This window comes from Poecilia formosa, unplaced genomic scaffold, assembly GCF_000485575.1.
Source record: "Poecilia formosa unplaced genomic scaffold, Poecilia_formosa-5.1.2 Scaffold121, whole genome shotgun sequence".
Taxonomy (NCBI): Eukaryota; Metazoa; Chordata; class Actinopteri; order Cyprinodontiformes; family Poeciliidae; genus Poecilia; species Poecilia formosa.
Window position 1 is genome coordinate 1,339,299 of NW_006800060.1, and position 27,056 is coordinate 1,366,354.

Sequence of the window (27,056 nt, forward strand, 5' to 3'; positions counted from 1 at the left end):
CGTGTGTTTGAGTCTGTGTGTGTGTGTGTGTGTGTGTGAGCGTGTGTTTGAGTCTGTGTGTGTGTGTGTGTACACATGCAACAGTTCATTTGTGCGTGACTGTGTGTCGCCAAAGAGTAAATGTTAGAAGGCCAAGCAGCATTAGCGTTACCGGGGTGATAGCACAGGAGTGTAAACCCAGGGGCAATATAAAACCTGTGCTTTCCCAGAATGCCTTTGCAATGGGCATGTATGCCAGCTCGAGTTGCCATGGAGATGGGGAAGTCCTAAGGGGAACACGTCCTTGCTCAACCTTTTCTCTCTTGACCCCATTTTAATATAGTTCATGTGGTCATGCCTGTCCATGCCTCCCTATGTGTTTTGAACTCACACAGTCAGTGTGGGTGTGTGTGTGTGTGTGTGTGTGTGTGTGTTGTCTGTCTGCACATAGAGAGCCCAGATATCTTGAGTTCGACAGGATAATAGTTCCTTTCACTGGCTGTAAACTTGGATCTCCTCAGCAGCCACACATCCTGGCAGTGTGTTCGCTTTACTCAATCTGAATGAACACAAGTTAGAAGATTTACTTCCTGGTTCATGCCGATTCCTGAGTGAGATCAGTTTATTCACATCTTCATCTTAGAAGGAAAAAAATCCCACTGTCATTCATTTAAGAAAGCAATGCAAAGACTTTCACCAAGAACATATTTATAATGCATGAAAAAAATAAGATTATTGTGCTTCAATGTTTAGAAAACAAAAGCAGAATTTTGATACAACCTTGATCATGAGCAAACAGAGGAAAATGGGACAAGATGTAACAAATAAACTAATTTTATTTGTTTTGTCTGGTTATTTTGTTTTTGTTTTTTTTATTTTAATATTAATAGTTAAAATGATTAACTTATGGTCCATATAATCTGCTGGTAATCAGAGTGAATTGCTGAATTACATGTTATGTTTAAAACATGTCTGAAAACTTATTTCCAATCATTGGCCTTCAACCGAACTGAAACTTGATTTTACCTTAGCTTTAGTGGTATTGATTTTATTGGTCTTAACTGTATATTTTTTATCTGCTTATGTTGTTTTATTGGGTTTGATTTGAGTTTTTAATTTATTAGAACTTTGTTACTTTATTTTTATACTTTATCTAATTTAATAGTGATCTTCCACACAGTTTCAGCTGTGACTGCTGTTAATAAGACACTTAATAGACAAAGATGATGATAATGATTTATTGTTTAGGAATGGAGTAATTTGCTTTCACACTGCACTGTCAAGCCAACCAAACCTCTTGAGCAACCAGTTCCTCCCCTCACCTGTGGTGGTGCTGCATCAAGAACAATTGAAATAAATGATACAAAGACCTTCTGAAGAAGACACTGAGCACAATTTTCTTAAACAAAAAGAGTGGCATCAGATTTTAGCGGTTGTAGGATTTCTCTTTTGCCTTCAATGAAAGACCACGAGCCATTTCTCCTGCTAGCACTAGACACACATGTTTGTTTTGGTTGTGTTTACCCAGAATGCCCTGTGCTGTAGTCCAGTTCCAGTTTTTTTGGAGCGGTTTCTCTCCGCTTGGCGTTCACATTTCTCTTCAAACACTGAAGCTGAACTGAGACCTAGGTTTACTGGAGGACCAGAGTTTCCTTTTTTGGTCCATATCAGAGTTTGATTACGCATTCACACCTCTCCAAACGAACCAGACTTTCTTGGCAAACAAGCTAAACTTCAACTGAAGCAAACTAAATACAGCTGGTGTGAATGCACCGGTGGTGTTTTATTTGATTTTAACGTTTCTTTGACAATCTGAAACATTCAAGTTCGACGCAAAATCAGATTGAATTTTTTAAGGGGGAAAGCACTTTTTGCATGTGTGTGTGTTCGTGTGTGGTAGATCAGTGGGCCTTATGTACTGTTGTGTCCCAGCAGGTTAAATATTTTGCTATCCGAACTCTGGGAACTGAAATGAGATTAGTGAACACAAACACTCAACTCATCATGGCCACCAGCAGCAACATTTGCACACACACACACGCACACCTAAAACTAATCTTGACTTGTGAGTAGAAAAACCTTCAGATGAAACCTCCCGTCTCTGAGTTCTCACTGAGGTCTTTCCAGATCTTTGTGTTGTGACTGAAACAGCAGCAATGACTCACTTTCACATGTTTAGTTTTCGTTTTCTTTTTTTTATAAAAGGTGTCAGTTTGAGGAACTACTGGAAGTCATTATTCACTGCATATTGTATTTTATATTTTTAACACTCAGATATGATATACATGAAACGGATAGATCTGCTGTAAAGAACTTCACAATTCAATCCAATTCCATGCCCATATGACTCAATTTAGTTTTAAATACTTCAATAGTGATTTAGTAAAAAGTAGTATACAAATCATTGATTAGATTTCCTATTAATTTTATACATTATATGTTTTTTTGTATTGTTTTTGCTCATAAGAACAGCCATGCCGATATACAATACTTTAACAGTGGCTTCTTTAATGTTTTTGAGCAGTAAAATATCTGAAAATAAAACAGTCGCACAATAGCACTTGTGCTGAATACTGAGTTCTGTATTAATATTGAAGTAAACTGTATGTAAACATAAATAATTCTCTTTGTGATAATTCACATCATTATTAACAATTTTTTTATACAATATTGCCATTCTGACCCTCACTCCTCACCAATTGGTGGCAGTAATGTCCACCAAACAGCTGTTTGCCAACCAGATGTGAAGTCGTCTTCTTCCTTCACATCTGAGTGTTTTATATGTGACACCAAGCAAGCAGTCGCCAGAACATCAAGTTGGTTATTTGAGCCACGAGAAACAACTTTTTTTTCTTTTTTTTTTACTGAAACCCATTAAAGGACACAACTAAGGTCCAACATGATCTCCTTTTCCGCACCATTTTACTTCCTTGGGATATTTGAAACCCTGTCATGTAATAATCTAACCTATGAAAAAGAATCTGGCTGAGTTTTATTTTGAGAGATCAACAGTAACCTTTTTGTCACTGGTTTAGTTCCATTAAAATGTGGAAGCTACATTTTCAATAAAAATATATAAATTATTGAATTTACCTTTGGGATCAATTAAGTTTTTTTATTATTTGAAAACAAGCTATGAAGTATTAAGGCTCTTATTTAGAAAAATGTCTAAGTTTTAGTTTGAAAGCCCAAATTACTAACCTGTTGACATCTGTTTTAGGAATTTGAAACCTACTAATGTAATAATATACAGTATCTACAGCATGAATTGGCTTCATTTGATGCCCTTTGTCCCTAAAAAATGCTCTAGTTCTCTATGTTTAGAGTGATCTATCATTTATTAACACTTACTTCCATTGTGTTATGTCTGATTATTCAATCACATCATTTTTAAACTCTATGTATTGCTTTACATTTTATTCCACCTAAATGTACGATCTGCTCCTGCGATGCCTGGATTTTCCTCTTGACAAATGTAAAAGGCTTATCTTATCTCACTGCATCTCATACACTGACTGTCAAAACACACACACACACTCACATACACACACAGACTGAGCCACATGAAAGCAAAACAGCAACAAGTTGGGTCTTGTCATCTCCATAAGTGTAATCTATTTTTGTTATTTTTCCCGTCAAAATTATATCTTGTGAATCTATTTCTGTGCATAAGCTGTTAACTGTAGTTTTCACTGTGAATTTAAGGAACTTGGAGACAAAACCTTCTTGTTTCCTTGTTCATCTGCACTGCCCTTCATATGAATAAATAGCAGATTCAAACTGACGTATTACCAAGGATGGCAGAGATTTTTTATGCATTTGCATTTTTTTATACACGTTTCTAGCATAATTCAGCCTGACATGTTTCATGTAATTGAAAAGCTTGGGATCGACCTCATAACACTTTTTCAATAAAGGTGTAACTGCAAATGCTTATATTTGACTATAAAACTAAATTAAAAGTGAAAGACAAATTTACTAATTTTGGTAGATGGCAAGAAAAAGTAAAAGATAAAAAAATATATTTAGTTTTCTGGTTTTTATTTCTTTTTTCCCTTTTTAATTTTTTTTGTTTTTTTCCCTTTTTAATTTTTTTTGTTTTATTTATTTGTTTTACAAACTTACAGTAACTATTTAGTAAGACATGGTTTCACCAACATAAGAATAATTACAACATTGATATTGCCCAAAGAAGGCAACGACAACAGAAAGGATCCCAGTCCAGAACCCTGAAGACCACCAATATTAACAAAATAAGGTTAATAAGTCATCATTATGGACAAACTGGAATCCATCAAATGTCATTTAAACCAAGAGACTTCCATGTTCATGTTTTTGAATGAATAATTTTCCTCATACTACTCAGTCTTCGTCTCGTTCTCTTTAGTCTGCATCACGTCAGTCATGAAGCGTTAGTAGTTTCACACATACCCCTGTTTATTACCCACATGTTGTATAAAGTTCTGCTGAGTGAGTACTGCAATGGTGTCGTTTGTCTGATTATTTGAATGTTTCCGGTTTTAAGCATAGACATTCTGCAGCCAAGCTTTAAATAGCCACGTTAGCCACAGAATATTTGGTGGCGAGGCCAAGCAGAGAGGTGTGTGTGGTGTGAGCCAGGCGTGTGTGTGTGCATGTTGGACAGGAGCGGTGAGTGGCATGGGAGGGCAATAGTGAATGACTGCACTATTGCATCCTCCCAGGAGAACTCTAAAACACGTGCGCACACACACGCACACACACACGCACACACATACACATACATGTTTGGCTATCTCTGTGAGGACTTTCCATTGACTTCCATTCATTTCTACAGTCTAAACCTTACCCTAACCATTACATGCCTAACCCTAACCCTATCCAAAACTCCAAAACTCAATTCACACCTTAGTCCTAAAGTGATCCTTGTGGGGACCAGTCTTCAGTCCCCACAAGGAGCAGTTGGTCCCCACAACGTAGTATGTGTCAGGAAAATGGTCCCACAAGGTATTACAAACAAATGCACACACATGTATACACACACACACACCACATAGTATGTCTATCTTCACAAGTGCTTTGGATTTACTTCTATTAATTTTTCATTCAGGGTCAGCCTGACCACAAACACTAAATCAGAATTTCTTCTTATGGGTCCCGGCCTTTGGGACCTATAAGGAGCAGTTGTTCTTCACAAGTTGAGTATTTGTTGGAAAAAATGAATCTTACAAGGTGAGAAATGCTAAAACACACTTACACACACACGCACATATAAACAACACTTCAGCGGCTCACTCAACCCGCCTACTTCATCCCCCTCACGAAAACGAAGATTTAAAAAAGAAGAAGAAGGAGAAAACCTCCCATCCTGGTGGCATACCTCTCCATCCTGGCACCGCCCCTCAGCTAAAGTCAGCGCTCACGGTCTCTTCTCATCAGACTTACGGAGAGACGGCGGCGTGTGTGCAGGGGGGCCGCTCAGGCTGTGCGCATGTGGCAGGGCAGAGTCGACAGGACGGGACGGACTCAGCGTGTCAGACCGGCGCAGAAGGAGGAAGAGCTCGTTGACCTCTCCGCGCGCTTTCAGTAATGCGCAGCAGAAAAGGAAAACAAACAGACTGAAAAACATCAAGTTAAAATTTATTTCTTTTTTTTTTTTCCTTTTTTCTAAATATACTTAGTTTCTCTTCATATATATCTGAGCGCTCTGTGCCGTGGCGTGGAAGCTGCCTGTGGCAGAGGACGGGACGGGATCCCCTGGATGCGGGACGATGGATTAACATCCCGCAGTCTGGTTTACTCTCCGTCCTTCGAGCCCCTCTTACCTGGGGATTATTCGGCCCGTCGGACCTCCAGTCTCTGCCTCTCGAGATGAGTGAGGATCTTGTTCTGCGCTGCGTCCTGATGCTCTGCTGCGCGCTCCTCTCCGTCAGCGCCAGCAACTGGCTGTAAGTTTCTGAGCCTCCAGTTTTGTTTTCATTTCTCCTGACCGGAGCGCTGCTTCTCACTTCTCCCTGCATACTCACGGCGCGCGCGCACTTACACAATCGCACACACCTGTTCTCGTGCTGTTTTCATTCTGATCTCCGCATCGCCTGTCCTCTTTACCTCCGGCTCAGCGGCCGCTCAGGTTAATTATTAACCATCTCTCTCTGTCTCTTTCTCTTTCTCTCTCTCTCTCTCTCTCTCTCTCTCTCTCTCTCTCTCTCTATCACACACACTCTATCAGAGGTTTAATAGCTGACACTCTTACGGAGGGGAGTAGAAAACGTTTTCACAAAAAAACTCAGCAAAACAAAGAATCCGACATGTTTATTCTTAAAAGGAGAACTTTTCAGTGACAACTTAAACTGTAGACGGCTATAATATTTATACAATTCGTAGAAAAATAAGTTGCTGAAATATTTTGATAAAAGAGATATTTTTCCTTTTTTTCATCTAAATATTTTTGGACCAGTTCTCCAGCTTCACTGGACCAAGACAGGACAAAAAAAATGAGATGAAATGTTTAAAAATACCGCTAGAGGTGTGGGATACCGCATAGCTTTGGTATCAATCCGATGCTAAATGAACACCGGGTCATCTGGCACCTTAGGGCTGATGCAATGCTTTCTATTATTTACATTCGACATACGTCCAGGTATCTTTGTGGTTTTTCTTCTGTATTATTTTGTTAAAACCTCAGAGAATTTTGACAAAACTTAAACGTGTCCACAAAATGTTTTAATAATAAATTAGCTCAAGAAACAGGAACACATAAAAATAAAAAAATATAGTGTGCATTTTTTTTCCTAAAACAAAATGCAAAACAAACTTATTGGTTTGAGAGCAACTCAAAACAAAATCAGTTTTTAGGTCGATTTGAGAAACTAAATAAAAAACAAAAATAAAATAAAATTTTGTGTGAAACTAGCATCAGTTGTACCACCCTAGTGAAATCGATATCAATATTGATATTTGGATTGATGCGCCCGTCTTCATCTTCCACTTGATAACCTAACCAATTATTCCTGCTGCCAAAATGATGTAAGATATTGATTATTACAGGTATGGTCCTTGTACTTGTAAGTGAGGGGAATTGTAATCGTCTGATGAGACAACATGCAGCATCAGGTGGACATTTGGCTCCATTTAGCTGCTGAAACTGGACAAGCTGCCACTTTATGTTCATGATTTTAGAAGAACTCTCAGCTGGGGGGAATTTTGTCATTTTTGTATCTGTGAGGATGAATAACCTCGGTTTAATCTGAAAAAACAAACAATTTAAATAACAATAATAATAAACAAAAATAAACTATCTGCATTTAGTCAAAATTTAGGAGAAGAAAAATAAATCTAACTAACTACTGTCACAACATATTGACTTTTAGTGGTATCTAATTTTTTTATTATTGTAATTTTCATTTTGAAACACACATTGGAAGGAAACTAAAGAATTAAGTTGTGAATCTTTTTGCTTTGAAGCAACAGGACAGTGAAAGTTGTCTTTCAGCTGACCCAGAGTGCACAGCAACAGGTGGGGGAGGGGCCACACTGCGTTACATTATGCTCCAATACAGCAAGAGAAAACTCTACTCACAAGCGATTTCTTTACTAAAGACAAATGTAATTGTTTTTGACAAAGTTTTCTTTAAATATATTACATAGAACTGGATCCATAATGGAGACAGATACTGAGGGTTTCTGTATAAAAACACACCTTTGTGTCTTTATCCGAAACAGAGGATGAAAAACAAAAAAGCTAGAAATTCTTTGTTTTTAAATTGTCCTTTATAGAAATGTAAATCATTTCTAAGTATTACATCCTGCTTGTGGATGAAGCTGAGGTTCATATTAGACTAGAGGCGTAAAGCAGCGAGTCCCTGCTGGGCCGGCGTGCCGCCTCCTCCTGGGTCCTGGGAGCCGGTCGGTTGGGCCACATGTGTGTGCCTGCTCTCCCAGCAGACCTGTGGGAGGTGTTTAGCTCACTTTCTGCATTCCTCTTCAAGCTCCGCTCCATTCTCTGCTGCCATTCATTTCCATTACCTCCAGAAAATCTGTTCGTTTTAGAGGTCGACCTCTTGTTTGTCAGTTCCCCCTCCCCCCACACCCTTTGCTTCGCAGGTGATACAAACTATTCCTGCCAAGATCCATTATTAGCTGACAAATCACCGCTGTCACAAACGTCTGCTGTAGACGTCGCATGTTTCCTCGTGACGGCGACCTTGTGAGATTTATAACGGCCCTCTCGTGTTTGCGTCGGGATCGTGCCGCAGATGGTCTAACTGACGCTGTTGACAGATTCATCAGTGGAAGTCAAATTAAAGCCATGCCAAACAGCTCAAGCTGCCTTGAACTCTGTCACTGGGTGCAGGATAATTGTGCTGTTTGGGAGCTGAAGGTGTGGTGACAGCAGCACACAGCAGGACGTGTACGGGCAGGCCGCGGAGCTGCCGCTCTGCTCTCTGGGATTTACACTGTTCAGACGAATCTGTGTGGTCCGCAGCAGAGTCGTCAAGGCTTCAGCAAGGGTCAAAGGATGGCCAGCAGTCAGAAGGACTGTTAACAAGCAGCTATAAAACATGAGACAACTACATGTAAGCAATGGCTTAATGGATGTGGCCCCCAAAAGCCCCCAACAGATCACAAGAACTCAATGAGAGGAGATTAGATCGGACATCAAGATGATTCAGCTTCCCGTGTGAGGTTTCGTTTTTCATCCTTGCTGTTTAACTGGCTGCATGTTGCAGCTGCAAGGTCGCGCTGTTATGGTTCTTCTCTAACCTTGCATCGACCACACGAAGTGCTGGGAATGTTCATTTTACCTTGGATGATACGATACATAGTTCACCTTGACATAGGAAAGGGCTTTCCTATATTACCACTTCTACCTCAAATTCAGATTTCTTTCAGACAATGTGCTAATTGTTGCTAATTATGTTGCAAAAATACTAAATCTTACCATTTAAGTGTTTCCAGTGCAAATATCTTCGTACATTTGAAATAAGGCAAAACTAACTTGCAAGTAACTCTTTGATAAGATGTAACAGCTTAGTTTAGGTCAATAATTCATGAATATTGATCAAAAATATGAGTTCCACTGGCAGATTTTTTTTCACTGATAGCACAGTTAAAATGTATTATCAGTGAAAAAGTATCTCAATGTAACTAATGCTTTTCCATGGATATTAAGAAATTATTTACTTAAAACATGCTACTATATCTTGTGGAAAAGATATAGACTTGTTAGCTGGCTTTGCCTTATTTCAAGTGTACTAAAATATGTACTAAAATATTTGGACCAAAACTACTCACTAAGATTTTGTATTTTTTGCAGTGCAATCTAATTAAAACAGATATCAAAGGTGTTAGGGATGCATGATATATTGGAACTAATATCAGAATTGGCCGACATTACTCATGTTTAACACATGGTTATCCCTCTGATAAATAAAAATGGGCTGATATTAACAGTATGATATTTATTTCCCTCTTGTTGATGTTTGTTTCTATATTTGTTTGGTTACATGACAGTGATAGTGATGCAGCACAGGATTGTGGGATTGTGTGTTTAACTGAATCAGAGAAGCAGTGGTGGAGTCAGCTGTGGTCATTTTTTTCAGTGATATACACACATTTCCAGTAAGTAGTGGTTGTCAAACTTAGCAGTAATTGTGATCTCAGATATCAATGTATTTAATGTTAAGAAAACTTTCAAGATCAAAATTATGCTGCAAGAAGGCATTTATTCCAAATATTTTAGATTTTGCATCAAACTGATGTCTGTCTTTTTCTGATTTCTAGAAAACTCTTCAATCATGCATGTCTGCAGTACATTGACAATTTTCCAGTGACTGTTTATAGCGTGTTGTGTGATTGTGACGTATCTCAATGTACCACTAAATGTCCAGGTAATGGTTGTTTTGGCGATTCTTTCTGCCTCCTTGCCGTGTGAACAGCTTGCTGTGCTTACATATTGTTTGTGTCTTGTTTGTGAGTCTGTCTCAATTTGCTGTTTCTACTCCAAAGCAAAAATGCTGCCAAACAAATGATTTCAGAATAGTTGCGGCCTCTTCTGTTACAACTTGCTAAGGTGACGACTACAACCTGCGTCAGAGTTGATTCTGCATGGCTCCTCAAATGAGCCGGACTTTCTAGGTAAACAAACCAGTTCGATTAATCGTCTTTTCCAGCCTATAATGTCTTTTCCAGCCTATAATGTAAACTTGACTTTTTGGAGCTTTAAATGAAGTTCTAATGTTATTCCTTCATCAAAAATATACCTGAGTGTTTCTTTGATTCTTTCATGCATGTTGGAGAAATCCTTTAATCTCCATGGCAATCACTCAACTGCGCAAATCACTTGGTTGGACCTAACGCCCCCTTCAAGGCTCAGCTTCTCCTCAGAGCTGCAGTTTCAAAGCTTCTGAGCGTCTGCCTCACAGAGCAGCCCTCAACTACTAACAGCTCCCCACTCAGCTCCTTCAGACTAGCAACCAGCAATTATAGCAAACACCCGGTGGTATTGTGCATCAGCTGAGCTCATTATACGAGGTATTTCTCAACAAAATGCTGGTAAAACTGTTGCTAAAGGGTTAATACAGGGGCCATGTTGTGATGATTTCCTGACTTTCAGAAAGAGCAGGAGGTTTTAAAGAGACAGAGGCCTAATTTCAAGGCATTAAATTAGGAAGTCAGATTTATTTTAAGTCATATTTAATAAATTTTTAGAACTGAAGGTAACAGAGTGACTTAATTGTGCTATCAAATGGCGCTTTGTACCTTGAAAACACATAATACCGCCGTTTTAAAGTGGCTGGTGTGAATGTGAATGCGCCATAAGGGAACTAAGGTTCAAACTGAACACTAAGAGAACTGAGGTAAACCAGTGAAAAAAGCATGAGTGAAGTTATTGCTTTTTTGTATTAAAAAATAAAAAACATTATGACAATATTTCATAAATGCTGCAAAACAGTACAAATACTCTGAATTGTTTTTGTAAATGTTAAACTGTGCAACAATTTTCACATTTTCTTGATGTACAGTTTGGTTGACTGTTTGATATGTTTCCCTTATTGTTGGCTATCAAAGTAAATCCATTTTACTTAAAGTTGACGAAATATTGAAAAAAAAAACTGAGATTATCCATCCATCCATCCATCCATCCATCCATCCATCCATCCATCCATCCATCCATCCATCTGCATAAAAGATAATGTGCTTGTCTTTTATGCAATGTGCGTAAATGCAGGTTGCCAAATAGGAATTGTTTATTGGGTAGTTTCAGGGTTTGATCATGTGATGATCACAAAAATTATCTTATGACAACATCTGCACGCTGCAGATGTTGTCATAAGAGTCTACCTGTGATGGACCGGTCATCTGTCCAGGATGGACCCCGTCTCTCACACAATGACCACTGAACGTTGCACTAATTTCTCTGCTAGCCTGCAGGGATAAACAGGTAAAGACAATGGATGAATGTTTTCTCAAGGTACTTTCCAAGACAAACAGAACCAATTCACATTCAACTATATAGAATGAAATCAGTCCAATTATTCAGTCAGCATATCAATCATTTTTGTAAAAACATATTTTCAGAGGCTGATCAGAATGTGTGAATCTCTAACCAGAGGGTGGATACGAACCGTCGCTATGCCTAAAGGATTACATACAGACAGGTTAAGAAAATGAGCAGACTGGCTCAAAGTCATTTGTTTGTTTAGTTAAACTGGCACAAATCTCCTTTACAGAAAGGATTATAGTCTTTATTTATTGTCTGAAGACAGCACATTGCTTTCTAAACCTCAAAGAACAGGCTATTTACTTTTTAAACCCTTGTGGGAAACAGTGAGTTCAAGTTAGGACGTCACAGTCTTCTGTCAACCTGATGCAAGAGATAGAGAAACAAAGGCAATCGCGATAAAGACGTGAATACTGTTGTAACTTTATCTTACATGTGATTTGCCCACCCCAGCTGCTAAATATACTTACATCATGTCACCGTATCTTTGCATTGTACGGAAAGTATGACTCCTTTGGTTTTCTGTTTGTTGCTATGCGAGTGTGTGAACATGTGTGCATATCTCTGGCATATTCATTGTGAGGCACTGCAGTGTATATCCATGTTTCCCTTTGGGGATTTTAAACCGTAAGTCCTTTCCTCCAATCAAAACATCTCACATTTAGATATTTAGTGCTCTGCTCTGTTATCACTTTGGTGTGTTTCTGAGGGCCCAATGCAGGCAAAGAGGGAGGCAGAGGACAGTAAGTGTAAAAGGAAAGTCCAAAAACCAAATATTTCATCCAAAAGTGGTGATATCAGAAAAGAAACTCATAATATTTTCAAGTAGGGCCAGAAAGGATCAAATTTAATGAATGGCAGAACAGAAACTGAACTCACAGAAAAACCAGAAACTACACAAGTGTACAAGCATAATGATGGGGAAAAACTCAGAAAGGAGAGCAAAATAAAACAGGAAGTGAAGACAACACTGAACAGAAATGACCAACCTTAACAGAATAGGACAGAAAACCACATATCAGAAACTCCTCTAAGAGCAAGAGCAGAACAAACACAAAATCATGTCGTTAACCTGAAGACCAGAACCTGATCTTAACTCTAAAGTCAACTTTCAATTCCTTTCACTCTTGTTGACTCCAACTTGGGTCCCTACTAATGGTGGTTGACTGATTGTTTCCAGTCACTTTCTAATGTAGAGAAGCGCATGCATAAATATATCTACAAATATGTCAAAACTGTGTGACATTAACTGCATCATATATTTAGTTAAGTTCTGGTTTTAGCGCTGGTCAGGAGCCACGACCACCACTCATGGCTGAAATCCACAAATACTTGCGATTATCTCTAAAAATTCTTAGAACTGCCTGTTTCGACAATTCAAAACCAAATATACCGTAATATGGATTAATACACACATTGGACACAGTCTTAAGGGTTGACACACACGAGGCGACAACTTGTTTGCCCTCCTTAGCCAAACGCCAAGCGACCGGCAAAATTCCTGCATGTGTAATTTTGAGCTCATAAACGTGCACACGCCGGCTAGCGATGCGACACAAAAAAAGTTGAAAAGGGTTCAGCTTTTGTCACTGTCTCTGTCACTATCGCGTGTCTCTGTCACTACCAACCTTGGACTGGTTCCAGTTTTCTGGAACCAGCCCAAGGTTCCAGAAAACTGTTGCTTTTCGATGTTGTCCTGTGTGTCGAGCTGTACATTAAGTACATTAAGTACATTAAGTACTGTTGATGTTATGTGTAGTATCATCTCTGCATTTGTCTGTTTTTTGTTAGATGTTACCAGAGCAAAACTACAAATCCAAAAATCTGCCGTGAAATGCAAACAACACGGACACGAATTCTTAAGCCGTTTCCCCTTTGTAATGTGAGACATATTTACAGACCACACAATTTATCAATTTGTGAGCAGTTTTTTCTTAAGTGATTTTAAACAGAAAACAACTTGGAGTAGTTGTACAACACTAAGCTCTTGGCAGAGAATCATTCAGTCCACGGTTCTAGGCCTGCCTGTCACTGAGGGGTGGATGGATTTTGTTGCCAATTTGGGGCTGTGAGAAGACACCTCAGTAAGGTTCACTGGAAACGACGCTTGACAGGAACTATGTGACACATAATTAGTGTCATTTAATCCATTTATGAAGACACTGAAAACATTCACTGCTTCGATCTGTTTTATCCCTTGAAATTTTTCATTCCAAACAGAAATCAAATTTTAACATGGAAATTCAAAGTCTCAGACATTCTTTACGTGACTATACAGTAAGTTTTTATTATACATAGGAAACCATCTATAATACACACACCCACATACAGAAACACACATTAAACTGTGTAAACAGTAAGCAGCACCAGTAAATGCTGCATGTCAGGACCTGTCCACTGCTCATGAATGATGTAAATTTTCACAAGCAGGCCCATCTCCTTATCTGTCCAAAGTGACTGTGGAAATAAAAACAACCTGAAAGCTGCCAGGTTGTGATAAAATATCTCATTATAAATGCAATACTAGATGAGAGCCAAGTTTTTTTTAACCTTACTTAGGAGATAAACAGGTGAGAGCAACTGGATATCTTTTGCCGTAAAAGCTAACTGTGTTACTATCTTTACTAGTAAAATTATTCTTTTATACACCAATAATCAAGTTAGTTAATAAAACTAACTTGTCTTACTATGAATGTTATTAAAATGTAAGATGAATTTGGTTGTATTATTAGGTTATGATGGTAAAATCTGACACTAAGTTAAAGAAACATTTCATTGCAGAATAATTTTTTTTATTACATGTATGTTATTGTTGCTCAAATAAGTAGAACAAAAACCCAAAGAAATGTTTTTTAACCGATGATAAAGTTTGACCGATATCAATATCCGATATTAATATCGCTGTTATGGCCGATAATCCATATGTACTGATATTTTATATATCTTACATATTTCACTACCCTGCTGACACATTGAAAAAAAAAACAACCATACAGCTGATTTCACCTTCTTCCCACAATCCTGTGCTGCATGACTATCACTGTCACATGACCAAACAAACTCCACTTGACCGACTTGCTAGCATCCTCTATCCTGGTTTCATGAAACCAGGATAGAGGTTTAAAACTGGATTTTCTGGATATCCTGGCTTAATTTAGCCTCGATTCACAAAACTAGTAACACATATGTTACCATGGCGATTTATCCTGTGCAGCCAGTCTGCTATAGACCAGGCTAACAGCCAGGCTTAGTGAAGCCTCAGCACTCACACTGATCAGAAACCAGTGAGTTTTGTCTCTGATTCTGTTCTCTTATCTGTCTGTTTTTGTCTTTTTTTATTGGGCTGTTTTAAAAAAAACACTAATTCACTTTGGTGTTCAGTCAAGTATTATAGTAATTTTAGTATTATGATGATAGAAAATACAGTTATTAGTTTTAAAATGATCCATGTGGACTATGGGACGGTTCAACTGCATTTCTGAAGACCGCCATTCTATGTTTGACAGAATGGCCTTTAATAGACCACTGCAGCGTTGAGGGGATTAGAGAAAGAAACAAATGTATTGTAATTAAATCAAGTCATATTAGCTGTAGCATACTTTGCATACTTTACTGATTAATTTGAACATAACTTAAAATGACGTTTAAAATGTAAATTATCTTTAGTTTTGGCATCTAGTTAAACAAATGCCCAGTTTAAATCACACAACATTTAAAACAAGTACTTATTTACATCATAAGCATCATAAACATTCTTTTTGTCTCAATCATGAGGGCTGATAATAAGACACATTTTATATGCTTATCTTCTATGTAGGTAACTTATCTTCTGTCTTGATTGTCGTTAAGCTGCCTTTGCGCTAAGAGTTAAAAAACACATAGCGCTTGTGAGCATCACAAATCAAACAGGAAGTTAACTTTGGTTGCAACTAATCGAAGAGCATATAGGTCAACTGAACCTATATGCTATCAGTTATCAGTAAGTCATTTGCACATTGTTGCAAACATTTTATCCAAATTTTTCCCAGAAAATATTCCTATATTTAATCTTCATCTGTTGTCATGTTTGTTCTGTATGATTATTGATAAGATGTGGAACAAAAAAGAGCAACATGAAAGAATCTGCTGTCAGATTAACATATTTTTTGCTAGTTACACATTCACTCGATCTGCTGTTGTTTGGTGTAGCAGCAGTTTGTTCTCCCCATGGATTCTCTCCAGCTTCCTCCCACAGTCCTAAAACATGACTGTTAGGCTACATGATTACTCTGGAGTGTGTGTGCTTGTGTGTGCGTGCGTGGGTGTGTGTGTGTGTGTGTGTGCATTGTTGTTTGTATTGCTTTGGGATGTGCGCACGTCAGCATCACAATAATTGTGTGTGAATCCATTCCGCTAAAACTCCAACTGCAGGTTTTCCTGGTTGCCTACAACAACTCTCTACATATGATCCAAGCATAAACAATAAAGCGAATCACTAGTGCAGTCTGCTGAAAATATGAATATGGCATCAGTCCCATTGATGTCTCACAACGTTTGGATGGTGTCATGGAGTGATAGAGTTTTCTGGTTTAACTTTGCCAGTGCTAGTAGTTCAGTTGAAGCCACTGCTGGCCTAGTCAAAGTTCACCCCGTAAAGTCGTAACTCTCAAGTACTAGAAACAACAGAATCCCATTCTGACTAATGCGATCCAGCTCTCTGTGATTGGCCGCTGTGACGTTCACCTTCGTTTACGTTCACTCCCGACCTCGGATACAGGAAGCGCAGGAATCTTCTGCCAGGTCCTGCATTTAGAACCAATCAGCTGTTCACAGCTATTGTACACAGATTGGAACGTTATACAGGCGAACACGCACAACCAGCTACTGGTTGGCTCCCAGCCTGCTGGGGCCGTGGCACTGGCACCAGGCGTGGAGATAACTCTGGGACTTTTACGGCGTCTCTCCGCAAATGTGTGTTAAAGTGAGTTTTGGAGTGTATGCGTATGTGTTTGTGTGTGTGTGAGGGTTGCGGTGTTGGCTGTGTGTGTTATTTTTAGGGGCAAATAAGCTCTAGTGGAGCCGGCAGCATATAAATACACCCAGACACTCGTGGGCACATGTACGCACACGCGCACACACACACACACACACTGGGAGCATGGTGATGCAGTACCGTTAAGGGAACTTTTGATTTTGTTTCACCTTTCACCCTTCAGAATTTCCACCTCCTTTTCTTTTCAAGCAAACTTCATCTTTATCGTTACCATTCTTTCTCTCACATCCTGTCCTCAGTGTTATCTTTCCTTTTGGTGCCGCCTCCCTCCCACATGTAGTCACAAGGCCATTTTGAGTATTATGACTGAAGATCTGACCCACCCAGCCCGCAATACAAAGACCCACACACTTACCTATTGTGAGAACCAAAGTTCTTTAAGCCCAAAACCAGCGACTGGATGTCATTCTTGTCTCATTTTTTGGGGGGTGGGGGGTTTTCATTTACCTTTTTTTTTTTTAAACATATTCAGTTTTTTTCTGCAGTTGTGTTTTCAACGTAGGAAGCTTATTTTGAATCATTAAAAAAAATAAAGAGTGAAACTATTCATAAATCACGAGAGACTTCTTCAGCCGAACAGTGAAGCATCAACAGACTGGCAGCTCCAACAGATGAAGGAGTTCTGGCTTTACGTTCTTGTCGGGACGGTTCCATCAAACCAGGGTTTTTTGGACGACATGCAGTCGTCCAGCAGATGACTCCTTTCTTATCTTCTCCGTTCAAGTCCTCCTTGGTGTAAAATATGCCGTCCATCCAGCCTCTTTGTCACACTCTCACATTTGAAGCGGAGCACAGCAGGACCAGCTTTTGAGCTCACAGACTATCAGCAGTCAAAACAATGACAGAGGACGATGGGGAGAAGCTCTGAGAAAGCACAACACAGAGCAACAAGGACACATCTGTGACCCGACTCTGGGTTTAACACAGGGCTTTTTTAAAACATGGTAGAGAGATTTATATTGTAAAAAAAACAAAAAAAAAACAGAAGTATTCTCATCCTGAACATGTTAAAACCCCAAACTTTAATGTATGTTTTTGGGAATGTTATGTGAAAGTAATAATTTGATGAAGTGACATTGAAAGGATGCACAATTTGAGAACAATTATTAGAAAATCTAAGACCATCAGGAACGGTGGGTTTGTGGAGCTGGTAGCATGGATCATGTTTAATTTTCAATTGGAGATCAATTGAACCGATTGGCCTCCAATTGAAAATTATGGAAGAGAAACAAGAATAAAGTCATGGTTGAAAAAATCCAATAGAAAAGTATTGTTTGTAATTTTAGACAACCAGAAAAAAGAAAGAAGATGGTCTGGTCAGATGTAACAAAGACTTACATTTTTCACCTACATGTTAATCCTGTTCACCGTCCAAAGGGTTACAAAGTGCTGGCAGTGTCGTGATGGTAATATATATGGAGCTAATTCCAGGGCAAAAATTGGAGAAAACCTGGAAAACAACTGAGGGTTACATTCCAGTAGGACAGGCCTAAACATACTGAGATGGAAGCATATCCAGGTGTTAGAATGGCCCAGTCAAAGTGTAAGCTTAAATCCATTTGAAAACTGGCAACAACACAAATCTGTTTTTTTCTTTTCAACCGTTTTGACTGAGTTTCAGGCACTTTTCCATAAAAATGGGCAAGAATTTCAATCTCTTGATGTGCAAAGATGGAGACAAACTCTAAAACATGGGTTGAATGACACACTTTCTGTTTTTTTTTTTTTTGGTGTTTTAAAAATCATCAACATATAAAAAGGTTCACAGAGTGTGAATAGTTTGCGAGGCACAGTATAAGACATTTCTTTCTCATGATAAATTCTCATCCTCTGTTTCACGTTAGCGTTGAACCTGTTCTTCTTCTTTGGCTCTAACAACTGTCAGACTGCAGATTTTATAAATTAGTCACATTTTCCTTTGACTGCAGGTTGTTTATGTTGGGAAAAATTGTTAACTTCAACCTGTTTCCAACTGCTCATGTGGTGCCCATGCTTTGTTCCGTATTGTGAAATATGCTCCGACGTTCTTTTCAAAAACTGCCCTGATATTAAAGGTTAGCTGGAAAATCAGCCATAGCTTTATCATTTAGATCACCATGGATACATTAACTGTAAAAAAAATGGATGTAGTTGTCGTGATGGAATAAAATACTGGGTACAACTGTAAAAAAAAAAAAAAAAAACGGGAAAAAAAATGGCAAACTAGAAACTTTCAGCAGCAAGTGGAACTTATTTGTAAACACTGTAAATATGGTCTGTGATATTTCAATTAAGCACCTTTTAAAGGATTTGTTTGAGCCCAACTCAAAAATGGAAAAATAAAATAAGTAAATGGTCAACAACACAGGAAGCAATATATTAAAAAAATAATAAGGAAACAGTCTGACAGTCTGAAGCCCTTTTTATATTTCGGATCTTTAATGAGATTCAGATTTCAGAAAAAAATATATATTGTTGAACAACTATAAAACAAAAATTATAGTAAACACATTTTTGCATTTTCAATTTAATAAATTCTGTTACCACTGGTAGGTTAAATCAGCCAGTTCTGACCCACGGGACAAAACGTTTGTAGATAGAAACTGTATGGGGAATCAAAATGCTGATTCCATCAAACTTTGTCTATTTTTCTACTGTAAATAACACTGGGCTGTGGAGCATCAATGAGCGCTGAGTTGCTTTACTGCGTTAGGGTTAGGGTTAGTCAAAATCTCTGGGAAGTTTTTTGCACAGTCTTGCAGATTTTGTCAAAATTTTATGACTCATCGGAGATAAAGATTATATTACCTGATTGCTGATCATTTACATGTGGCCTGGTGAGCCTCACTGCAGATCAAAAGAGGACAGTGGATGATTTTCAGACATTTGATAAGATCGGTAGATAAAATCCCTTAAACTCTGGTATAACTTTCAGCTGGTCGCCGATCTCCCAAAAAGCATCAAATTGGGCCCATTTTGTCACCAACCCAAGAATCAGAACTGGTTAAAATCGGCATAAACTGGTCTAATCTTTACAAGTACTTGACACTGAAAACTGGCAGCATAACGCTGTGCTTTTAAAGAAATATATAAATAAACATAGAAATATAAAATGTATAACTGGACAAATACATCAGTCATTTAAAAAAATGTCTCTCTACAAACATTTTACATTTTTCACATGTCCTAAAAATGAAGTTTCTTGAAAACAAGAAATACTGTTGTGGTGTGATCTGTCTTCCATATTGTTTTTGATACAAAAATAATGACATATTTATTTTTTGAATTCATTTATCTTTTGATTCCCTCCAACAGATTTGTATTTATAGCACCAATTTTAAACTTCATAGTGACGCTTTCCATTCCGTTGTTTAAATAAATAAAAAAACAAAAACACTTAGAAATATGTTTTATTTCTGAATTTTCTCATGTAGTTTTATGTAAAACAGTTTAAAGACAGTGTGATGAACATAATGAGAGCTTGTTTTATCTGAAGCCACCTATAGCATGATGGCCGGGATCAAAATGAGAGAACAGCGCCTTCTACAGGCCACAGTCTGCTGTGCAGGCTGTGTTTTCTCTGCGGAGAAAGACATCGAGGGTTAATTCGGGTCATTTGCGTTTTAAATCTGCCAGAGGAGCTTCATGTGAAGGCTTCATTCAGCCTAATTTATTTCACTAAAATCTGTTCAGAGACTCTGAATCATAGGTTTTCTGCCTCAGCCCAGAAGAAACTGTTCTTCCAGTTCGTCTCTGCGTTTGCTATATATACATCTGTTCCTGTGAAGCATCAGTGTGTGCTCAGAGCCAGCGGGGTAAACACGAGGATATTTTCACATAAATACACATTTATAAAGGATGGAGGTGTGCAGCAGCATACAGATTCATGTCCTGTTTTCTGAAGAGGTTTGTCCAGGTCCAACACGGTGAAGCGGCCTTTAACAGAGCCTTCTGTGATGACTTCTATTTGCTCCTATTTTCAGACTTTTTTAAAAATTATTTTAAAGAAAATTGTAAAAAGGTGAAATAAATAAATAAAAATCCAGGAAATCATAGAAGTTTTATGAAATTAGGAAACATCTGAATCTGAAACTTGTCTATTAATTTCCCAGCACAAATTCACACTAAGGAAGACATTAAAGGTGACCCATTATGCTTTCTTTTAAACAAGCTATGATAGGACTGTGGTCTATACAAAATATGTTCATTACATTTTTTGCACAAAGTCGTTTTCAGATAATGAGGTTTCACCTGCTCTGTTCTTTCTATTTTGAGCCGCTTTTAATATGAGCTGTTTCAAGGTAATGTCACTTTCATGCAAATAAGCTACTGCTGGCCAGGCCCCAGAAATCAAAGTGAACACACACACTTCATACACATCAAAAACCATTACATGATTGGGATTTATTAGCACATGGTTTGTTTCTAGAAGCAACAGAGACCCAATTGGAAGATGGGCCTCTGTTGAAGTCCATCTGAATTACTGAAAATTAAAAGCAGAGGTTTTGAATGGACCTTCTTTAATCTCAGATTTCTATCTGACTGAAATGCTGCAGTGATCTTAAACGAGGTGAGTGGCTGAAACCCTATAGCAGTGCTTCTCAATTCCAGTCCTCAGGCCTCCCTGCTCTGCATGTTCTAGATGTGCCTCTGTTCCAGAACAGCTGATTCAAATGATTGCATGACCATCAAGTACTGCAGAAGCCTGTTAATCATCCACAGATTCAATCCAGGTGTGTGGCAGAAGGGAAACACCTAAAACATGCAGGTCAGGGGGGCGTGAGGACCGGAATTGAGAAACACTGCCCTATAGGGAAGTTGAAAACACAGTGCATGACAGCAGTTGTTGCTAACGAGGGTTAGTTGATTTTATGTTTGTGTTTTTGTGAAGCACTTTGTGATTTTGATTTCTGTGATAAGTGCTATATTAATATATTTTACTTACTGATTAGTTTTAGGAATGCTGGGTACAGATTGGATTTCGTCTTCCTGCAGCGTAGGTTTTCAGATTAAAAGCTTGTCCAAACATCCTGTTTATTTTTTGACCAGTAAATCTTAGGGGCCATTACTGCCACCTACTGGAAGGAGGAGTTTGTGCCAAAAATAAGGAAACTGAAAAAAGTGAGGATTCTTCTGTGTGTAATTCATCCAAACAGCAAAAATGCCTAAAATGATTCAGCTATATGAGGTTTTGTTGGGGTTTCATTAAAAATAACTTAACTTAAATGGGGTTGTTTGTACTTGGATTAAAAATTGAGATCAAAAAAATGTTCCTTGCAAATTATGAATTTATATTAGCGGTCCTGACACATCCCCGCTTAAAAATAAGGATACTGCAATGACAGGGTAAAAGTTAGTAATGGATATCACTTTTCTATCATATTAGATACAAAATGTTTTGGTTTGCATGCTGCTTGGAATGATCTGTTGTTATGGTTCGCTGAGGCAGACAGAGGGTCCCTGTGGGGGCTGGATGAGAGCAATGGAGCGTTCCACCTGGATCGGGGTGCGTTCGCAGGCTGCAGTGTGTTTGTGTTGCACTACGCATCATAGGCCTCCAGCGGGCTTAGGCCCCCAGGATTGAAGGACACAAACCACCGGGGGCCAAGGAGATAGACAGAGGAGAGGGAGAGCCAGGATGAGAGGAGGGACCATGGTGTGTGTGTGTGCGTGTGTGCGTGCATGCGTGCGTGCGTGCGTGTGTGTGTGTGTTTGTCCTTCCATGAGTTGACTCCCCTGCAGAGGTGTTTTGTTAACCTCGTCTCTGGGAAACGAAGGGTGCACATAGCAGTATGAAAAGATAAAATGAGACACCCACCCCAGGCCTACACTCAACTTTTCCCACACACACACACACACGCGCGCGCGCACACACACACACACACATGAAAACATATCCAGAAAATTACCTGAACACTAGCTTATCCAATGTTTATGGAATGGTTCCAAGGTGAATGTCAGGCCATTCTGAGTGCTTCCTGTCAGAAGCGCCTTTCTTCCCTGCTTATTGTACTCATTTTGTGATGGTCTTACCCAAAAGTAGAAATAGTGAAAAAAAAGTCACATTTCCCACTCCTGGGTATTCTGAATTGGTTCAAAATGCTCAAAAATCAATTTTAAAATGTGTTTAAGTTGTATGTCTTCACCACTTCTGTTTGTGAATGTGCTGCATATCGCCTCGTCTGACGCGCCATATTTATTTTTAGTAGGGCTGTTGTAAACTAATATTTTAGTAATCAAGTAATCTATAGATTATTCTTACGATTAAACAAGTAATCGTATAAAAATAATTATCAAATAAACTATTGATAAATCTAACATAACAGCAGTGTTACTATTGGATATCAACATCAGTCCTATTTTTCGCATGTTGAGCTTCCCTAACAATAACTGTTCTGTAGTTTAAAATCAACATGTAACAATAATAGCTCATTTTCTTAGTTAACCTGAAGAAAAGTTATACAAAAATCTGAAATTATTCAATTCAATAATAAAGAGGCAGGCTCACAAATACGTTTATAAAAAATGTCTATACTCCAGCTTTTCGTTTATGTATTCATCTTCAGTCAATTTAATAGATGAACTCCCACCTTGTCCAGACATTTATAGCTTTTGTGTTCATGTTAGTGACGGGATTTGACACTTTCGTTTATCACACACAGAAACATCTACCAGCTACGTGCCGCCATGATCTGCTCTGCCACATATTTGTTGGGATGATATGAAATTTATTTTCCAGTTCATCCGTATTGCTACACTTACATTAAGCATCAATTACAGAACAGCCGCCTGCTGTGTTCAGTCTATCCGCTCACCTGTATAAATTCTTCCGCCGTGGTCTTCACCGCCACGAGGCAGCATCTCTGGGAAGAGAAAGGCTGCCGTACTCAAGTCAATCTAAAGAGCCTAATGGGTCCCCAAAAAACAAAAAAACCTGAATCTTATCATAAAATCCTCCCAGACTGAACTTCAAAATTGGCCATTAGGCTGCTGGCACTTAGGACTTAGCAACAACTCATAGGCTTAAGAGAGAGCCCTGCCCAACGCAAATGATGACTCGGTCAGAACACAGTGTGATAAATAATAAAACATAATTTAATGAGGCTTCAAGGTAGATACATTTTCTCGAGGAATCCTAGTAATCAAGGTACTCGAATCATTAAGGAATCATTACAGCCCTAATTTGGAGTATGTTTTTTACTTAAGAAAAAGTCAGGAAGCTAAGCTAAGCTAACCTAACGTAGTAATTTACAGGGGCAGTATTATGTGTTTTCCAGATACATGGTGCCATTTTATGGCACAACCAATTAACTATGTCACCTTCAGTTGTTATAAACATGCTATATATACATATATGTCAACTATGACTTAAAGAATTTTTTACTTAGTAATGTAACCCATTGAAATTGGGTCTCTGTCACTTTAAAAACTCCTGCTGTTTCTGAAGCTCCGCCTTCAGTAAGTCATCACATCAGGGCTCCTCTATTAATCCTTTAGGAATGTCTTTACCAGCGTCTCACTGAGAAGAAGCTCCTATAATGAGTTTAACAGAGCTGCAGTTCCACCAGGTGTTTGCTAATTGCTGCTGGCTAGTCTGAAGGAGCTGAGTGGGGGAGTCTTGGAGAAAGGCTGTTCTGTGAGGTGGTGCTAGGTCCACACAGACGTTTTGCACAGCTCAGCGGTTGCTATAGAGATTCAAGGATATCTCAAATATGCCTGAAAGTATCAGAGCAATACTCCAGGTATGTTTTTGATGAGGGAATCTAAACTGATGGAATTTGACACAGTCTGGATTTGTTTTAAATAAATGATCTATTTGTTCATAATGTCTTCTTCTCCTCTTGTCAGTCACTTAATTTAAACAGAACCTCTTGGTCCTTTGAATTGGAAAGTTGTTTCTGAATTTGATCATAGTCCTAAAATTCTGAATCGAATCGTTAGGCACTGAGAGATTTGCATCTGTACCTCAACAGTGTCTCCCTATCCAAGGCAGCAGAACAAAAAGGCATCAAGCATCACACATGGCTTTGATGAATGTCATGAAACCGCGCTGGAGAAAATCAGAGCAGCTGCAGCAGTCTGGGTTTGGACCAGATCCAATATGGATAGAAAGAGAAACACAGGTCGCCCCCCCACTCCGCCCCGGCAACAACGGTTTACAATTCCTCCAATTGAATTTACAGAAGCGTTCATTAATGAGTTTTAGTGATTGAAATTTTTCGTAGTTGATGACTTGTGGCACTAATATGTTTCATAATGCGGTTGCAGAAAAAAAGCATTTGTACTGATGTGATGTCCTGAAGCTGCTGAGGTTCAGTGTCTGTGTACCTCTGATGATAGGAATTGGAGGTCGGACCTTTAACTTCCCAGTTCCAGTTTCTAGAAGTCAGACTTATTCAGCTGCACTCAGGCATTTGATAAAAGTTTGTTTGTCAGATGAATTAGTCACCACATTCATCAGGCAGCTGCAGCATGAAGTTGATTGACTTTAGCAAACAAAACCGTCCAACTAAATGTTTTTTTTTCCACTTGACGAAAGACGGTTTGTCCAAATGAAAGTTCATTTGGACAAACCGTCTTTCATTTGGACACGTTTTCCTCACTCTCCTCTTTCTTTATTCTCATCCTAATGGCTCCACCGCACGACTAGAACCTTTAAGCTGCAGTATGTAATTCTTAAAAAATATATGGCTTTTTACATATTTGTTAAAACTGTCACCTTGTCATGACTGTATAATATGAAACAGATAATCTGTGAAAAGATCAATCTCCTCCACCTCCTCTCCTGAGCTGCTATTGCAGAAATGCACCAAAAACAACCAATCAGGAGCCAGGAGGAGGGGCTTATTGCTGTCAGTCTACCTTACGTACTCGCTGTTCAACATGCTAATGTTACAGGAAAACTGTCTATCCACCACCATGCCTGACCCTGTTAGCATTCCCAACAGGCTCAGCTGTAAGGAAGAAGAGGAGCATCCAATGGTGATTGACAGCGCTAAGACCCTCCTGCTAGCTCTGATTGATTGCTTTTAGTTAGCACTGGAGGAAAGCAGAAGAGCTCAATGTTTTTCACAGATTATCCGTCTCATACCAAACCCCTCTTCCCCCCAAAAAATCCAATCTGAGCCACTTCTGTCTATATGTGAAAATCGGACATGTAACCAGTTGTTTTCAAGCCGTCTGCAGTCTGAATGGTCATGTCGCATATTTTCTCCAAACTTTACATCATTCACATGAGACGGAATCCTGAAAAATGCTGCAGACAAGAAGCTGGTGTAGTTTGAACGTTCTGAGATGGTGAGGTCAGCTTCGAGGGAAGAGCCGAGCCAATGTGGCTGAGATGTGGTGGAGTGGCAGAGAACAAGGTTATCACAGTGATGAGTGTTTAATACGGACTCTGTCTGGACGAGAAGAGAAAACAAGACCTTCAAAGAGACAAAGGAAGAGGTGTGGGGGGGAGGCTATCTGAAACATTGAGAGGGTGAGAGAAGAAGGGCATTGGTACCCATAGGAGGAATCTTCATTACAATACAGTGGTTAAAAAAAGAGAAAATTATGCAAAAGTTTGATGTAAAAATTCTCCCCTAAACTCAACAGTTTTAATAGTTAGGTTACCTTCAAACATAATAATAACCATTATTATGTTTGTCATTCGCTTTGCAATATTGATTACATTACATGATATAAAACACACATAGAAAAAAGACTTTGGATTCTATTTGAGTTATGCAAACAGTCTGACAGACAGAAAGGCCTCTTCAGTCTGGTTGGGTGCCATGCCTTGATTTAAATGGACAAACAGGGATTTACGGAGGTATGTGTGGTCTTGGAAACTCATAACCTCAAACTCATAAAACAAAGTTGGAGAAACACTAAGCAGATCTGTGTCTGTGAAGAATAATGGTCCAAAAAGTCAATTGTCTTGCTTTTCACAACATGCATTTTGATTTACAACTTTGTTCTTTCTATGCCTTGTGGAACTCACTTTACATAACCTCAAACAAACAGAGTGTCAGCAGCAGTTACTGTGGAACAGTCTGAGGGTGTTTTCACACCTGGTAGACCAGCAGGCTTAAATTGCAACATTAGTTACATTTTCAGCTCCTGTGGTTCTCTTTCACACTGAACTGTGTCAAATAAACCAAATCCTTTGAAATACCTGTCCCTCCTCACCTGTGGGGGCGCTCTGCACCAAGAATCACTAAAGGAAATAACACAAAAACTTCTGAAGAAGACACAGACAACTTTCTTTTTAACAAAATGTAAACAAAAATGGATTGGGGTCAGAATTGAGCGTTTCTGACTCCACTCTGAAAAATCAGGATTTCACTTTTGTCTTTGGCAAAAGACAAAGAGCCATTTCCCCTCCTAGCAGAAGATTTGTGCATTTGTTTTGGATGTATTTACCCAGAATGCCCTGCACTTTAGTCCATTTCCTGCTTTTCAAATCACTTCAAATTCAAAAGCACATTAAGCAATGTTACATGTTAAAAATAAAACAACTGTTGTTTTGTGCACATGTTTTCTAGCCACAGGCTAATTTGCAAACCCAGTCCTTGGAAGGACCTTTATTAAAAAACAGCA

The 27,056-nt window shown here is 38.8% G+C and overlaps 1 protein-coding gene across 1 annotated transcript in view; it reads left to right on the forward strand.

Annotated features, from left to right (window-relative positions):
* Nucleotides 1–4,986: 4,986 nt before the first annotated feature.
* wnt4 (wingless-type MMTV integration site family, member 4) overlaps nucleotides 4,987–27,056 on the forward strand; it is a 31,155-nt gene continuing 9,085 nt past the window's right edge. The window contains exon 1 of the mRNA XM_007560889.2: nucleotides 4,987–5,906. Within this exon, the coding sequence (XP_007560951.1) occupies nucleotides 5,830–5,906 (77 nt within the window). The 5' untranslated portion in view covers nucleotides 4,987–5,829. The remainder of the gene's footprint in view (nucleotides 5,907–27,056) is intronic.